This window comes from Equus przewalskii, chromosome 8 (assembly GCF_037783145.1).
Source record: "Equus przewalskii isolate Varuska chromosome 8, EquPr2, whole genome shotgun sequence".
Taxonomy (NCBI): domain Eukaryota; kingdom Metazoa; phylum Chordata; class Mammalia; order Perissodactyla; family Equidae; genus Equus; species Equus przewalskii.
This window is the reverse complement of record NC_091838.1, coordinates 30,105,850-30,123,985: the sequence shown is the minus strand read 5'-3', so window position 1 is coordinate 30,123,985 and position 18,136 is coordinate 30,105,850. Positions and strand designations below refer to the sequence as shown.

Genomic DNA, 18,136 nt, shown 5'->3' with positions numbered 1-18,136 from the left:
ACATCTAATGTTCCCCATGGAGTTGTCTTTGCACATATTTTAGGATTCTTCATTCTTTTAAATCCTTGTCTGTAGTGCTGTATAAAAATTTATAAGAAGCTCTTCTCAAACCCAAAACTTCAGGTGTTCATTCAAATGACAGTAAGATGTATCTGTTTTACTCAAGCATTTAAATTTGATATGAGTAGGAACAGAGTTTTTTTTTCTTGACGTCCTCCTTTTGTGTAACAATGTTTCATTACAAAATGGCCTATGTACCAAAGATCTCCTAAAAACCTTAATTATAATTTAGACCACAACTGTCTTTTCTTTTCCTTTGGTTACGATAATCTTCTCTCTAATGGAGAGCAGCCCTGAAATTACTAATGACTTGAAAAAATTTGCCTTTAAAACATTCCCCTCTTCTGTAGCCTTTACTCATCACTGATAGAATTCCTGTAAAATGCAATAAGCAATTATGGAAACCAAGGGTATCAAGCTACAAACACGAATGGGAGGTGAAATAAGCTTTATAATATGTATTCGGAGGTTTAAATGATTGTTTTCAGTTCCAAGCACAGATAAAGACGAAAGACCTGACATTCCCAAGACAAACAAAAAGGAATAAATGGGCATTTTTATGATGATGATTTCCCAAGAGAAAGAGTCATGCTACTGTAGATATTGTTCTCTAAGTTCATCATAAATAAAGAGTCTGTTTCAAAACTAAAGTCAGGATTTAAAAAAGAGAGAGAAATTAGTTCTTCATCCTTTCAATGCTCCTAAACAGAATGACTGCATCCTTTATTTCACAGGGACTTCTTAAAGGAAGGTAAGCTTTTTATTCACTCTCAGAGGTCTATTTCCAAAGCATCAAGTCTCCCAGAAGGTGAAACACATATATCTCAAAGGGCATCCAGAAAAAGCCTTGGGATTTTTTTTCTTTTCTTGTTTTCTTTGTGGAAAGAGGCCAAAATAAGAATCACTTCACTTACTAGAAAATTAGCGTGTATGTGGATATTTGGATATTTATTATTGGAAGTTGACTTCAATGTAATTCCACAAAAGAACAATAAAATAAAACCTGCAGTTTCTCACGGTGGAAAGTAAAAAGCAAAGCAATTTTGAAAATCTCCATAACCCATACTTTAGAGGATAAATATTGGAGGACTTATTTACAAAAGTCACTGATATTCTAAACAAATAAATGGAATTTCAGTACTAAAAAGGCTCATGTCTAGATACCAACAATCCTAAACAGTATAATAGCTTTTGCTTCATAAACCATAACAGTGATCTTATGAGTCACAGAAAATTCTGAATTATCTTCAGTGCTTTCGTTGGGCCTAAATTTTATCTTAAGAAAGATTTGCAAAGGGCAAAACAAAGTGCTCAAACTGGCGCAGGCAACCAGGCAAAGGGCCAGGCAGAAGGACAGTTTCCTTACCAGGAGATACTGACCCTGTTCCACACCCTAGCACTTTCCCGGTCCACGCAGTTTTCAGTGGCCTCTGGCCGCTCGCAATGCCCCCTGTGTGAATCTCTCAGTCCCGCACCAAAAACTCTCCCAGGAAATCCTTCACTTCTTCTAAGATACCACCCTCTCAGAAGCTCTGGAGCCCTGTACGACGGAATAGAGTCCCCCCCCCCCCCCCCCACCTGGCTGGCGCCCCACCGTCCATCCTGGTGGCCGGGCTCGACCCTCCCTCCCGGCTCCGGCCACTGCGGCGCCCGGACCCCGCGCTCACCGGATGATCACGAACATGACCAGAGAGTTGCCCACTAAGCCCACGACGAACACCACGGAGTAGACCGCCGTGATGATGACCGGGATGGCCGGGGAGATGTGCGCGGGCTCCAGAGGCGCGTCCTCGGAGCCCGCGCTGCTGTTGCCGTCCGGCTCGGCCCAGCCCGGGAACCAGCCGCTGTCGTTGGGGAGCAGGCAGGTGCTCGGGGCGCAGGTGGGGCCCGGCTCCCCGCGGAAGATCTGAACCGGCGACTCCATGGTCGGGCGGCTGCAGCTAGAGGGCGAGGAGAGGCGGCACCTGCAGGGCTGCGGGAGCGAAGGAACTGGGTGGACCCGAGAGGCAAACTTTGCCCACGCCCAGGCCAGTGTGCGTAGGCCTGCGGCGCTGGGATCCCAGGCCTCGCTAATGCCCAACCTGGCCATAGGTACCCGGGGGCGGGACAGGGAAGACGGACCGCTCGCTGCCACCCTGGCCAGCAGACGCACCGCTGGGTGCCGCGTGGGGCGGAGAGCGCTTGCTCCTTTTCCCAGGCTCCTGAGACGCCGCTCTCCCTTTCCTAGGCATGGTCCCCTGGTGGAACTGTCCCCAAACTGCCGCTCTGAGCCACACAGGGACAAGAAACTCCTCGAGCACAGAGCCCTCGCTCCCAAAGACTGCTCCTCGAAAGCCCAAAGCTCACCTCTGGCTCCCGGAGACGCGCGGAGTAGTCCAAGGAGCGCCCTGGCGGGTGCTGAACACCGCGTTCCCGGGTGCCGCTCCGCCGGGGTGGCCGCGCTCCCGCAGCCCCGCGCCGCCGGCTCTCACACCTGGGCCGGCGCTCTGGCCGAGGGCGCCTTTTCAGCCAAGCGCCGTCCCCAGCGCTCAGCGCGCTGCTCCCACTTCTGGCCGCGATTCAGCCTGGCCGGACGGGACGCGGCCAGATCCAGAGAGCCTCGGGCGGGCGGAGAGCCCCGTCGGCCAGCTCCGCCCCGCGCCGCGCCCCGCCCTCCGCCCTCCAAGGGCCCTCCCGCGGAGGCGGGGGCCGCCCGGCGCCGGGAACTTCCCAGGCGGTGCACAGCCTCCCTCTGACGGCCGGGCAGCCTCCCAAGCGGCCGAAGACAGGGAGCCTGTGCCTTTTAGACTTAGTAATAAGAAAGGGTGCGCCTATTCAGTGCTGTGCATCTGGATTATTTATGCATAACATGTCTAGAACTTGTAGGCATAATTCTCAAGACACATCTTTCAAGTGAGGAGAAAAATCGTAGTTTTGTTCATTTGAATGACCTATCTAAATAAATTAGCAAAATGATCCAACGAGAATAAGACCAGGTCATAAAATGCTAATGATTTAATATACATATATAGAATATTTCTGCTCATTCTTTTTCTTTCAGTCCCTTCTAACTGGAGCGACACGCAGAGTGCACCTTACAGGTATTACGTGTCCTGCATAGTATCACCTGTGGAAAAACAAAAACTCTCTCCTTACACTCAGGTCTCAGTGTTGGTCCAAGTAGGTGAGGATCTCTTCTTTCTCTTAGAATAATCCCTACAGCCATCATGTTCTCTTCACTTCTCGTTCATCATAGCGCCTTCTCTATGATACCTCTGAGAACCTGAACCCCCACAGAGAAATTTAATCATCATCTCTTTGCATAGCTCTGCCTGTCCAAGGATTCTGTCAGATTCTGTTGGGTGAAAGAGGACCTCAGGCAAAGGGATCCACCCACGGGCAGTGAAGAAAAGGAAGGAAAGCACACGTGGGTTGGAGGAGGAGAGCCAGGACTCTGCCACTGAGGCGAAGATCCTGAAGGAGAGTGGCGAGGGGGCGGGACAATCGAGGTGGGGGCAGGGGATCCCCTTTCCCAACTGAGTATTGGAGGACAGATGCCAGGAGTCCAACCACCTGAATTTCCAGAGTGGATTCCTTATCTAAGGACTGACTGACTTTTTGAGACAAATATGGCTCCTCCACTACTTTCCACAGCTCGCATCCATGCCTACCCCTCAGTACCATACCAGCTGATTCCATCCATCCACTGACAGCAAAAGAAGGCCCCTACCTCTTCCAAGATACTGTGACCCCCAAAGAGTCTTACCAGAGCCTGGAAATGGACAAGTCTCTTCAGCAGTGATATGAAGAACGACAGGGAAGCTCCCTTTGCCCAACATTATCCCTCCAACTCTGGGCACTTTAGGAGTTTTGAAAATAAGTATTATCAAGTCTGATATTTCTTTTAAGTCTGATTGCAGACTTTCATTAGAAGATGACATCTGCTTTTACAAAACATCAGACCTGCTGGACCCTCCATGAGTATGAGAGCCCCTCTCTGTTAGGATAATGGCAGAGGAATCTTCTCTCGATGTCTGGGGCTCACTTCCTGCAGGTGGGATCCCGGGCTACCACCCAACCAGCCCAGCAAGGTGTTTTGTTTGAAGTTCACAAAAACTGAGCAGTATCCAAGTCAGAAATAAAGTAAAAGCAGTATGTTAAAGGAAAATACCTGGGAAGTGCAGAATTATTCATCTGTCTATCTTTCTATTACCTAGCTAAAGGTAGATAGATGAATGAACTCGCTTATCTATGAGTTCATGCACTGAAGATACAACTGCGCCTGTGCTACACACTTTTGAAATGTGTTTACGGTATTTAGCCTCCTTTTGCACTCATCTACCACATTGGTTACCTTTTTATTTAGCACACATGTGGCTCATACAGCTGGTGATGTTAGAGTTGGGTTCAAACGTAGGTGTTTCTGGTTCTTGCCATAAGCTAATTGAACAGAACAATTTCCTGTAAGGGAACAAATGTAGAGCTGCTCTTCCCCAGAAGACAAAACAAATATAGGAGGGGGTATTTAGCAAGGACAAAAAAGAAGAAAGAAAAAGATTGAGGTAAAGATTTAAAAAGGTAAAAATTTTAAAGAAGTTTCCAAGTTGGTACAATTCCAATAATTCAAACTCTTGCTCTCTCTTTCTCACATATCTACAGTGTATGTGAAAGGTTTGCTGGGAAAATACTTCTGTAACAAAAGCAGAATGCAGAACTCAGCCGGGGATGTGTCAACTATAAGATGATTATTCTGATCATTGGTAAGAAATCTCTACTGATTGAGACAATCTTTTGAAGGCAAGAAATTACTAATTATGATAAAAGTAGTTTTGTTTTATCTGAGTATTCCTATTTTTTTTTCTTTTTTACCAAATTAATGACCAAAATAAAGTGAAGCCAGAATGGGTAGAGCATTAAGGAGACTTCAGGTGGCTCTGGTTGCCAGGGGAACATGCCTGTGTCTCTGAAACCAGCCAGAGAAGCTGTTTATGTGGAGCCAGCTTGTCAGGGGTATGAGATTTTATCATAATATTGAAGAAAAGCCTATAAAATTGGAAGGAAAAATAAACTACTAAAGTGCTGTACTATTACACACTGATATAAAGCACATGTTGTTAAACTTACTAGCCCTTCATCTTTACCTGCCATTCTGCTCAATGCAGACACTATGCTTATAACTACAAGTAAGGCACTTTTAAAGTGAAAATGTGTTTCCAAGGATTTTTATTGGTTAATGCTACAAAGCATCTTGGGTGGTGAGTGCTTTGGCATTTGTGTCATATAGACCAGAAAACCCACCAGCAAACTGTGATCAACTCATTTTCTCGAGTCTCTAATGACAGACATAAATCTGCAACGAATATATAGCATAGGCGAAGAGAGCGGTTACGTTCGCTTAAGACCCCAGGTGCAGCCAGTGAAGCCCCAAGAAAACCAGAATGCAGCCAGCTCCAGATCACCTCACTCATCAGATATTGCTGAATGTCCCCAAGTGGCAAATGAGAAGACAAGACTTGAGATTGCAACAATAATCAAGGTAAAGGCAATCCCTTCCCAAAGGGGATGTATAATCTGGTGTGAGTGACAGAATCTAAATTTTTTTAAAAACTTATGAATAGTTAATAATGAATACAGTTAACTCTGGTAAGTGTTATGTAGGAAAAGTGTTTAATAAAACAGAGTAGCAGGAAGCCAATTTAGCAAGCTTATGCAACATAAAAAATGGCTCCCCTTCTTCAAGACACTTCACTAATATCTGTCAACAAACTGCCATAATAAATATTCAAGTCCCCTTCATGTCTTTGGCATGAAGGCATCCTGTGACTATTGCAGGTACACAACCTGCACGTGTTTGTAGGGACCTGAAGACCAGATGTCAGGGAAGCTTACTCAGTACAAAAGCATCAGGGAAGTACTTCCTGACCAAGTGACATTGGAGTTGACATTTAAAGACTGTATCATAGTTCTCCAGGTAAAGAGAAAGAAAGGGAACATTCTAGGCAAGGAACAGTGTATATGAAGGACATGGATGGGCAGGAGTAGGCACATTCGTATAAGTGAGGGGAGACCAAGGTACCTGAGCCTGGTGCCCAAGGGAAGTATGGACAAGATAAAATGGTAGACAAGCCCTAGATCATGCTGAACCCTAACAAATAAATGTTGAATATTTGGGATTTCAACCCAAGAGTCAGTCAAGAGATTGAAGAATCTCAGGAAGGAGAGTGGCATGCTCAGACTTGGGATTTTGGAAACTACACTTATCTCTAATTTGTAGAATGTATTGGAGGGCACAAGAGAAGATGTGAGGAGTTCTATACTGAATCAGCATGATGAACCGCTCTCACTAAAAGGCATTGTGGTAGGTTGCAGGGCTCCGTTATTATATAAATCAGGAGTAAAATGAGGACTCCCATCCTCGTGGAGCTGGGGCTTAAACCTGAAACTTCTTATACTGAAAACCTTGATTGGACTGAATCCACAGATTTGAAAATTCACTGCCAGATCCAAGCTAGGCACTAGGTTGGAGAGTGAGAGAAATTATGGCAACACAAAGCAATAAATGGCATTAAAGACGTATGGGCAGAATTAGTCCAAAGGAGTTCAGAATTATGTCTGGTAGTAGAGAAAAGAAGACGTCAAGGAAGGGATTGAAATTTGACCAAGACTTTACCAGGAAGAAAAGGCATGGAAACACAGAAGCGAAGGCGGGAAAGTCTGACACATTGGGTTGCACCTGCAGTGTTATCAGCACTGATGGTGCTAAGGTGAGAGCTAGGTGGAGGACGGAGGGAGATGGAAGTGGAGGGTCAGAAGGTCGACTGGGCTCAGACTGAGGGAATGTGCTGGGCTTGTGGGTGGATTGTCGGTGGTCGTGGTGGTTGATGGCTTTGAGGAGGGTGCCTTTGGAGAGAGAACGGTGGTAAAGTTATTGTAATGGTCTGGGTAAGAGATGGTTCAACTCTAAAGCAAAACAATTGCTGAGGAAATAGAGAGGAGATGATAGTTTTGAGAACCATTTAGGAAATTCAATTGGCAAAAGTTGTGATTTGAATGAATATGGAAATTAGAGAGGAAGAAGAGCCTAGAACTACTTTAGGCTTATGCTTGGGTGACCAAGTGAAATAAGGTTCCATTAAGTGAAATAGGAAATACAGGAGAAATTACAGCAACTGGAGGGAGAACATACTGAGCTCAGGTTTTGCGATGCTGTGTTTGAGGCACCAGTGAGGCATTTGTTTGTGTACGTGATATAGGACCATCTAATGCTGGGAGATTCAGTGTTGGAGAGGTAAAGGGCAGCTGAAGCCATGGAAGAAATAAGGGTGCCACAATAAGAATGGCAAGAAAATCAAGATGATGAGAAAATGCTGCAGAAACACACCACTTAACAGAGATCCAGCAAAGGAGACTGATCATAGGCATAATTGAAGGAGGAGAAAGAGAAATAGACTCAGAGAAATCAAGAGAAGAGAGAATTTCAGGAAGGAGAGGTGATCAACAGTATCTATGCAACAGAATAAGATATTTGACAAAGAGAAAGTCACTGGGGTTCCAGCGTTATATGTAATTAAAATTATGATTTATATTTGTACATTAGAACAGAAATGAACAGACAATAAAACATAACGAAAGTCTGAAGACTCACTTGATATGAGTTCTCTGTTGAAAGTACTCTTTTTTTTTTAAAAGATTTTGTTTTTCTTTTTTCTCCCCAAAGCCCCCTGGCACACGGTTGTATATTTTTAGTTGTGAGTCCTTCCAGCTGTGGCATGTGGGATGCCGCCTCAGCATGGCCTGATGAGTGGTGCCATGTCCTCACCCAGGATCCGAACTGGTGAAACACTGGGCCGCCGAAGCGGAGCATGTGAACTTAATCACTTGGCCATGGGGCCGGCTCCTGAAAGAACTCTTCACACTGGGAGAAAGGGCTATGTCAGGTGGCTAGTGTGAAAGACGTCTGCCTTTTTCTGCTTTGCTTGAGGCCATTCCTCATTGTTTATCACACTGTGGGAACAGAAGGGCTACCCTGTCTGGATGCACTCTGGGGATGAGGGGTAAGTACCCAGGATTTCAGCTTGTGTGATGTTTGGGACTCAAGGACTCAGTCCTGAGGCATGAGGTCATCAGCTTTCCTGTTTCCCCAGAACCATGTGGATATTCTCTGTTTGCCTCTGTGCATTGTCTCTCCACCTTTTCTACCCTGCTCTGTGTCTGGAAAGTTCTAGTTGCGTCCAGGTATGAGAGGCACCCAAACAAGAGATCTGAGGACAGGCAGAGAATGAAGCCCTGTTTTTGTCTCAGTGCCCTCCCACTAGGGCTCGGTGGTCAGCCTACATCCCTTGATGAAGGGCACAGATCCTGCCCAGCAGCCCACTCTGTACAGCTTCCCTCTCAGAACTCCAAGAACTCTTCCTTCCTCTTGCCCCTTCAGGCAAGGGGCAGAAGAATGTCCTCCTCCTGCTTCTCTTGCTGGGGTACTGAATTCGTCCTTTGCTTGTTTCCCTTAACTCTTCCCACACTTTAGAAATACCCCTTCTTTAAACTCTCTCAGGTTCACGTATAAGGCATTGGTCTGTCTCCTCTCAGGACCCACATTTCTGATTCATACTGGATCTTTGCTGTTGTGCTCACAACAAGGAGGGAGCTCGGCAGTAGAAAGTCATATGTCACTCTGGTCACACTTAACCCACATTCCCAGAGAAGGAAGTGACTTTCTTGAAGCTCAGTTTGAAAGATTACACTTCTACATTTGATCATCTATCTTCCTGAATGCCCTAAGTGAACGTAAAAAGATACTGTATTGCCCAGCCTTGATTTTCTGGGGAAGGGCTTGCCTTTGAGTTGTCTTGGCATGGATGAAACAATTCATCAGTGCCACAAAATAGCATCAACACGGAGGCCCCCAAGCACAAGTTCCCTCTCCCTTTTAATCATCAACATTGAGTAAGAGTTCACTGAGGTTAAAACATAGTCAATTCCACACACTGTAGGTCATGACTAGACAGGATATTGACCAAAGAGTGTCCTCATTAGCTAGTGTGGAGAGAGATGGCTGGCTGATCCAACCCTGCCAGGCTGTGGGGTCACACATATCGAAGCCACATTGTTTCTCAGCTAATTAGACTCTGTGTGCGTTATTTGTAGGAAGTTGAAAATTTTCATTTGGCTCCTAGTGATATCATATTTCACATAATTTTATTTGTCTAAAGCCTTTTGCAGAAACATTAGAATTTTAAGAGATTCTTTAATTTTTTTTTTCCTTTCTCTTTGTCTGGTTTGGTTTTTGTCATACCAATAGGGCTGCCTATTCCTAGCTCAGCGCAAATCAGTACCTTACATTAACTGTCACTAAGACTGCTGTTCTGGGCAATATGCCTTCCTCCTCCGGCTTTACGTGCCCCTCTTTGGACTTAGAAGAGGCCCAGTAAGAAGAAGAGTATCCCCCCTAGGGATCCTTCTCATAAACATATCCTGACCCCATTTCTCTATCTCTGATACAATCCACCCCAAATAGGTCTAGAGGGAGGAGGATGCTTCTCCACGTCCATCTTTGCTGCCTCTGCTCTACTCGAAAACATGAGTTTGGAGTGTAGTTGGAGAAAATTCAGATCTTCAATTTCTAAGAATTGAATCAGAAAAGCCATTTTAAAAACATGATCAACATTTAAATAATGTGCTCAAATTTATAAAAATTTAAAATAATTTAAGTAATTAAAAAATCTTGCTTGTTTTGCAATAAATTTCACAATTATTCAGTTACCACTCAGAGTCTAGAAACAAAATCTTCTGAGAGGAGAAGACACAATAGCTCATGACATCCAATAATAACGTCTCTGACGCCTTCATCTTTTAACATATAGATCTCCTCCAATTTCTAGCATTTTTACAGCATGTGCCATTAAAATTAAAAGCTTTAGACGGCACTCAAAGAATAATATTTAAAAGTAAGATCAAAGTTTAGTTTTACAAACTGCCAAAAAAAGAATACAGAATGTTTGAATAATCTCCCCTAAGAAAGAAAGAATATTTCAGGTGACATAGAAGTGAATTCAGTTGATTTTATTCCCAATTTCTTCCCACCCCTTTAACAGAATGGGAAAGCAAGGACATTTGAACAGAAGAGTGAGTAGGTGCTATGACATATTCCTTTTTGTACAGAGATCAAAATAAATAAAAATGGAACTGACGTATAAATATTTTCAATAATACAGCAAAACTTGAACTTAGCTTTATTTCAAAGGTACTATTTCTTTCGGATTTCAAAATTTATGCAGCATATTAAAACATCTCTTTGTGTTGATGGCAATAACAATATATAAATTTGTACAAGCCTTTAATTTTTCAAAGTACTTCCTATGATAATATCTCACTTAGTCATGATAACTTCCTTGTGCTTTATGCAGAATAACCTTGACTATCTCTATTCTATTATTAAAAAACAGGCTCCAAGGAGTTAAGCCAAGTAAGCACGATCATTTAATAAGTGGAAGAACTAGGAATAGAACCATTCTTTTGAATCCCACCCAGTGATCTTTTCACCTCCCCAGATTGCAGAAGTTTTTAGTTTGAATGAAAGCAGAGATGAGTCATAAGAGTAAAATTAAAATGTGAGAAGAATGTCAAGTGTTTGTTTTAATATTGGAGTATGAATTGTGGAGTCATTGTCTATTGTGCAAGACCTAGTTAACATATTTTATGAAACAGAAAAATGGTCACAATGGAAAATATTTAGAAAAATTACATCAATATTAGCATGTTAAACTCCCCTATAAAAGGGGTATATTTATACAACTAAAGCAAGTAGATCAATGCCACTGTCAATGTAAAGATATTGAATAAGTGAATCCTGCAATGTGGTTGAGGAAAATAATTGATATGAACAGGATTATATAGCACATGTGAAAGTAACACTCACGATTATAAATATAGTACAATTTTTCAAGTTTAGTTGCTAAACATAAGAAAATATAATTTATAGTTCAAAGTAGATTAAGATTTATTTTTATTGATTTAAAAAGATTGTTACTTGCTTTGAGAATACATTCACATGAACCAAAAGGCAGAATTATTTACGAAAGTATCGAGAAATTTGCTCCCTCCTGTCCTGTCTCTGTATTATCCATTCTGTTCCTTCGTCTCATGTAAGTAAATCACTTTTTTGAGTTTCTACTGTATTTTTTTTTGGTGTTTCTTTATGAAAATACAATTGCATTGCTTTCTCTACATTTTTACATGAAAAAATTTCATTGTTCTGCATCATGTGTTTTTCATATAGGAGTACATACTGGAGATATTTCTATATCAAACATAGTTTTTCATTCTTTTGACAATTGTTTAACTTCTTCAGAGCATTCTATTTCGTGGATGCACCAGAGTTTGTGTAACAAGTCTTTCACAAAAAGAAATTTGAATTGTTTTCATCTCCTGCTATCACAAACAATGCAGCAAGTGTGTTTCTATGTCATCATGCATGTGTGCAGGTATATCTGCAACTAAACTTGATGTGGAGAAAAAAGAATCCTGTGCACTGTTTGTGGGAATGTAAAATTGTAAAACCACAATAGAAAAAATTATGGATGTTCCTCAAGAAATTACAAATAGAATTTCCATATGATACAGAAATCCCAGTTCTGGGTATATATATCTTGAAGAATGATCTATACCCCTTTGTTCATTGCAGCATTATTCACAATAGCCAAGGTATGGAAACAAACTGTAGTGTCCATGAATGGATGAATAGATAAAGAAAATGTGGTGTGTTTATACATATACAGTGGAATATTATTCAGCCTTAAAAAAAAAAGGAAATCCTATCATTTGTGGCAACATGGATGAACCTGGAAGGCGTTATGCTAAGTGAAATAAAGAAAACATAAAAGACAAATACTGCATAATAACACTTACATGTAGAATCTAGAGAAAAAGATTAATCTCATAGAAACAGAGAGTAGAAAAGTGGTTGTCAAGGACTATGAGGAGGGGAAATAGGAAGAGGTTGGTAAAAAGGTACAAATTTTCAGTTATAAGATGAGTGAGATATGAGGGTCTAAGGTATAACATGGCGCTATATTGATAACACTGTGCTGTATAATTAAAATTTGCTAAGAGAATAGAACTTAAATGTTCTTATCAAAAAAAAGGTAAAAATGTGAGGTGATGAATGTGTTAAATCAATGAAGTGGAATCCTTTCACAATGAACATGTATATCATTGCACTGGACTTTAAATATCTTGCAATTTCATGTTCAATTATACCTCAAAAATAATTAAATTGAAAAAAGATAGTTTTCTTCCCTCAAGAGGATTGCCAAAATAGTCTCATAAAACATATAAGTAGGATGCATTTTTTGTTTCCTACTCCTTCCCAACTTAAACAGATTGTATAGTATATTCCAAAGAATATTTAGATAATGTGCAAATATCATGTGAAACAACTTTGCTCCAGAAGCTTTCTTTATTTTTGAATGAAACGTATCAATTTTGAATTTAAAGAAATTTTACTACTTACCCAAATATTTGTTAAATATTGTCATGACTAAAAGGTAAAAAGTAAATTTGTCTGAATTTTTTCATCTTTCCTCCTTTTTCTCCTTTTTTGGAATATATTGAAATTTGTCTCTGTGATTTAATAGAAGGTATATGTGAATGTTCCTTGAGCTTTTGGGGAAAAAAAGATTTTCTCCAGTTTAAGGATAAGACTTCAGTAAATGTCAATCATATATACCTTTTTAATCACGTAATTTTAATCCTTTATATTCTTACTTATTTACTGTCCACTTGATGTGCTATATGAGAGGTGAATTAAATTCCCTTACCACAACTGTGTTTCTTAGTGTTTCTCCTTTTGTCTTCTGTTAATTTTTGTTTCATAAATGTTACTGCCCTATTTTTTGATGCATTTGCTACTCATAGCTATTACAATTGTTCATTTTTCCATGCGGATTTCACTTTTTAACATTATTAACTTAGTTCTTTCTGGGCTGCCTTACATGTTTCCTGATAACAACATCCAGGAAGGAAGGAGTGAAGCAGCTGGCGTGCAATCCATTTCTCTTCAGTTACAGGCTTTGGAGGATGCTCCAGGGTAATAAAGGAGGCAGGTGACCCAGTCTAATTACCTATAAACATGCCATAATACATGCCTTAGAAAATAAACTAATGGAAACAACTCGGAGGATTGTTCTTATTTATTAAATATTTTTGGCAAAGTGTTCCTGGTCTAGGATTGTGTGTGGTCAATAACTTAAGAATCTTTGGATGTATGAGCCATGGCTCTCTGGAAAATATCATATAAATTACATAAATCTGAGATAAAATGGAGGTTTTTTAATAACTTAAATGCTCCCTCCTTTGCCAGTAAGGTGACCATGTGCCCACTTCAAGATATTGTCTTTTGAGTAGGCAGAGAGTATGTCCAGTGCAAGAAGACCTGGGCAATGTGCTAATGTCCTGGACACCTCGATGCTGTAATTGTGCCACTTGATTGCTTGTCTCTTTGAAATCACTAAAGTTTGATACTGTGTTGGTTGAATGATTCATGTAGCTCCTATTCAACAATTCAATACTTTGTGGTAGCACAACATCATTTCTCCTGCTTTTATTTCATTTGCATTTGTATAGTGTAATTTTTCACCATTCTATTTGCAACTTTTCTGAATTATTTCGGTTTAGGAATGTCCTTTATATATAGCACAGAATTGAGATTTACCTTTTAATTCAATTTGAAAATCTTTTTACATTTATAGGTGAATTAGGCCCATTTATATTTTTTAACTAGATATGTTTGGACTTAATTGTGTCATATTGTTTTGTGTTTTCTATTTTTTGTGGGGTTTTCTTTTACAATTTTTCATAATATAGGCTACTTTCTTTTCCTTGCTTTTTGTATGTAATTCCTCTGATATTTAGGATGGGTTATATGTTTGTATAAGTCAGCTAGGGCTGTCATAACCAAATACCACAGACGGGGTGGCTTAAACAACAGAGGTTTATTTTCTCACAGTTCTGGAGGTGGGAAGCTGAAGATCAAGGTGCCAGCAGGGCTGGTTTCTGGTGAGGAATCTCTTTTTGGCTCATAGATGGCCACTTTCTTGCTGTGTCCTCCCATGGCCTTTTCTCTATGCATGTCACAGAGAGAAAGCTCTGGTATCTCCTTCTTTTCTTATAAGTGTACCAGTCCTATTGGATTAGGATCCCACCCTTATGACCTCATTCAACTTTAATTATCTCCTTAAAGACCCTGTCTCCAGATACAGTCACACTGTAGGTTAGAGCTTCATCTTATAAATTTGTGGGGACATAATTCAATCCATAACAATGTTTCTAAAGATAAAGACCAATACTGTACATTTTCAATTTTATAAAATCACCTTAATCTTCTGCTTCTTAATAAAATATGCATTTGTTCCTTTGGTAAGCTAAGTAATGACCCCCAAATATGTCCATGTCTTAATCTCTAGTACTTGCGAGTATTACCTTATATGTCAAAAGGGACTTTGTAGGTATGATTACGTTAAGGGTTTTGAGTAGGAAATTATCCCAGATTATCTGGGTAGGCCCAAAGTAATCACAAGAACCCTTCTAAGAAGGAGGTAGGAGGAGTCAAAGTCAGAGGAGAAGCAATATGACAACAGAAGGAGAGTGAAGTAACATGCTTTGAAGATGGAGGAGGTACTATCAGCCAAGGAATACAGGCAGCCATTAGCAGCTAAGAAAGGAAAGGAATTGATTCTCCCCTCAGAGCCTCCAGAAGCAAGCAACCCTGCCAACACCTTGACATTAACCAAGTGAAACTGAATTTGGAGTTCTCACCTCCAGATTGTAAGAGAACAAATTTGTGTCGTTTTGTCACTAAATTTTCTACGGCAGCAAAAGAAATTAATACAGTTCCTTATACAAGTAAGAAAAAAGTTAGCATGTTTCTTTCCTCTTTCTCCTGCCCAGTTTTAGTTAATAATGTTATATTTCTTAGTGTTCACCTTTGGATTGTGACAAATGGTTAAGATTTAAGAACTTGATTTTTCAACTTTATGTGATAGCTTTTCATTCTTAGACATTACAGATTAAGCAATTAGCAAAGTTATCCTACCTCACCTCTTTTTTTCTACCTTTCCTCTCAATTACTATTACACATATCATTTCTCCATTTCCAACGCACATAATTTCCATTCTATTCTGTCACATTAACTCTCACATTTCTTTCATCTTAGTTTTATGATTAGATATTGTCAGTGCTCACCCCTGTTCCCTTTGTTCTGGCTTCCTTAGCCACATTTTTTTTTATTTACTTGAGGTTTGCGCTCTATTATTTTCTTGGAAAGGGTTCAGGAAAACAATGTTTTCTAAGCTCTTACGTAGTCTAATAAATTTGTCCTTGTTATTATACATGAAATATAGTGTGACTGGATATAAAATTTGGTTCACACTTTTTTCTTGAGTATTTTGTAAATATTATTTCACTGTCTTCTGGCATTAAATGTTGCCATGTAGAAATGAAGCCAGCTTAATTGTGTTTCTCTCATAAAGACTTGGTCATTTTTCTTAACTGCCTATAGAACTTTTTCATTATCTTTTAAAGCCCAATAAATTTCCCTGACTATTTCTCAAGATTGACAATTTTAGACCAATTTTTTTGGTACAAAATATGTCATTTCAGATTATAGAAGTCTCTCTCTGTGGCAGAGACTCTGTGACTTCTGAAAAATGGACTGTTATCTTGACATCATCCTTTCACCACAAGAATTTTATACAACTAGATACTCCAGGAAAATAAAAATCAGTCATTGATGAATAATCTAAAGGGGAAAATAAAATCTATTTAAAAGGAGATTAGAGATAAATGCTATATAGAGAAGAGATGTAAAAATGGACAACTGAGGAAGAAAAACAAAACAGTTTTATGGAAGAAATATTTAAAGATATAAACCAGGAAACATTGTCTGACATAGTGGAAAAACCCTACTTTTGAAAAAGGGACTGCTTCCTCCCACCTCTCCAGGTGCTCCTCTTCTCCATCCTCCACTGCACACACAGGTGTCTGTCTGGTGAAAGAGCTGGTCCAGCAGGCTTGACAGCTGAGTGGCTGTTCCTATCTCCTCCAGACCCTTGCAGTGAAAGAGCAATTTCTGATGGATTGAGTAGCCGTTGAAAATCAGAAGATCCCATTTTCTATAGCTCCATGCTGCAAAAATCATTTATCAGGAGGATGGTGGAAGCCAGGCAATGGTGCCCATTCCTGCTCCCTTAACTCCCAACCATAGTTGGCTCATACAAAGTAGTTCTCAAACAAGAATAGAATTAAATTACAAATAACTCTAAATGCATTTATTTTTTTAATGAATTTATTTAAAAAGAAAAAAAATCTCAAATCAATAATCTAAATATCCATCTTGGAAACAAGAAAAAGAAGAGCAAACTACCAAAATTAGCAGAGGGAAGGAAATAATAAAGATTAGAGCTAACACAAATAAAATATATACTTTAAAAACAACAGAGAAAATCAATAAAGCCGCTTTGAAAAGGTAAAAATTGACAAAATTTAGCCAGTCAGACCAAGAGTAAAGGAAAAAATTTAAATTACTAAAATCAGAAATAAAAGAGGAAATATCACTAATGGCCTCATAGAAATAAAAAGGATTGAAGAAAAATACTATGGAAAATTGTATTCCAACAAATTAGATAACTTAGACAAAATGAACAAATTCCTAAAAAGACAAAATTTACCAAAACTAACTCAAGAGGAAATAGAAAATCTGTATAGGTTTATAAAAAAGAGAATGAATTAGTAATTTAAAAATTTCCACAAAGAAAAGCCCAGGTCCAGATGGCTTTGCTGGTGAATTCTATGAAACATTTAACAAAGAATAAATACCAATCCTTTACAAACTCTTCCAAAAATACAAGAGGAGGGAAAACCAAATCATTCTGTAAGGCTAGCGGTAACTATTGACAAAGTAGATAAAGACATCACAAGAAAAGAAAACTATAAGCCAATACCCTTATGAATACAGATGCAAAAATCTTTGAAAAAACACTAACAAACCAAATCCAGTAACACATAAAATTATATACCATAACCAAGCAGGATTTATCTCAGGAATGCAAGGTTGGTTTAACATCCAAAAATGCATCAATGTAATATACCATATGAATAAAATAAATGCCAAAAATCATAGGATTATTTCAAAAGATGCAAAAAGCAAAAAAAAAAAATATCACGTTTGACAAAATCTAAAACCCTACATGATAGAAATATTCAAAAAAGTAAGAATAGAGGAACTTCCTTAACTGATATAACCCACCAATGAAAAACTGACCACTTACATCAAATTTAATAGTGAAAGATTGAATGCTTTCCCTCTAAGATTGGCACAAGAGACATGGAGATTCACTCTTGTCACTTCTATTTAACATTTTCTTGGATGTAGCGACTAAAGCAGTTAGGTGGGAAAATGAAATAAAACACTTCCAGACTGGAAAGGAATAAGTAAAATTATCTCTATTTGCAGAAGACGTGATGTTGTATATAGAAAACTTTGTGAAATGCACTAAAACCAATAAATGAATTCAGCAATGCTGTGGGATACAAGATCAATGTAAACAAAATTAGATGTACTTCTACACACTAGTAAAGAACAATCAGAAAATGAAATTAAGAAAACAATTCCATTTACAGTAGCATCAAAAAGAATAAAATATTTAAGAGTAAATTTTACAAAAGTACAAGACATATACTGAAAACTACAGAACATTGTTGAAATAAATTAAAGGATATTTTAGTAAATGTAAAGATATCTCATATTCATGGATTGGAAGACAATATTATTAAGATGGAAATACCAATACTCCATAAATTGATCTCTAGATTCAATGCAATCTTTATCAAAATCCCAGCTGACTTTTCTGAGAAACTTGGCAAGCTGATCTTAAAATTCATAAGGAAATACAATGGACTCAAAATAGCCAAAAAAATATGAAAAAGGATCAAGTTGGAGAGCTCACACTTCCCAATTTCAAACTTTACTGCAAAGCTGCAGTAATCAAGACAGTGGAGTGCTGGCATGAAGATAGACATATATACCAATGGAATAGAATTGAA

General features: G+C 39.4%; 1 protein-coding gene across 2 annotated transcripts in view; it reads right to left on the bottom strand.

Annotated features, from left to right (window-relative positions):
* The window catches only part of OPRK1 (opioid receptor kappa 1), a 32,590-nt gene extending 29,853 nt beyond the window's left edge, over window positions 1–2,737 (bottom strand). The window contains exons 1-2 of one of the 2 annotated variants that reach the window (XM_070631645.1): window positions 2,407–2,737; window positions 1,728–2,032 (exon numbers count right to left, since the gene is read on the bottom strand). In XM_070631645.1, coding sequence (XP_070487746.1) covers window positions 1,728–1,984 — 257 coding nt within the window. In that variant the 5' untranslated portion in view covers window positions 1,985–2,032; window positions 2,407–2,737. The remainder of the gene's footprint in view (window positions 1–1,727; window positions 2,033–2,406) is intronic. The other variant, XM_008509252.2, reaches the window with a different exon arrangement.
* Between the last annotated feature and the right edge of the window lie 15,399 nt (window positions 2,738–18,136).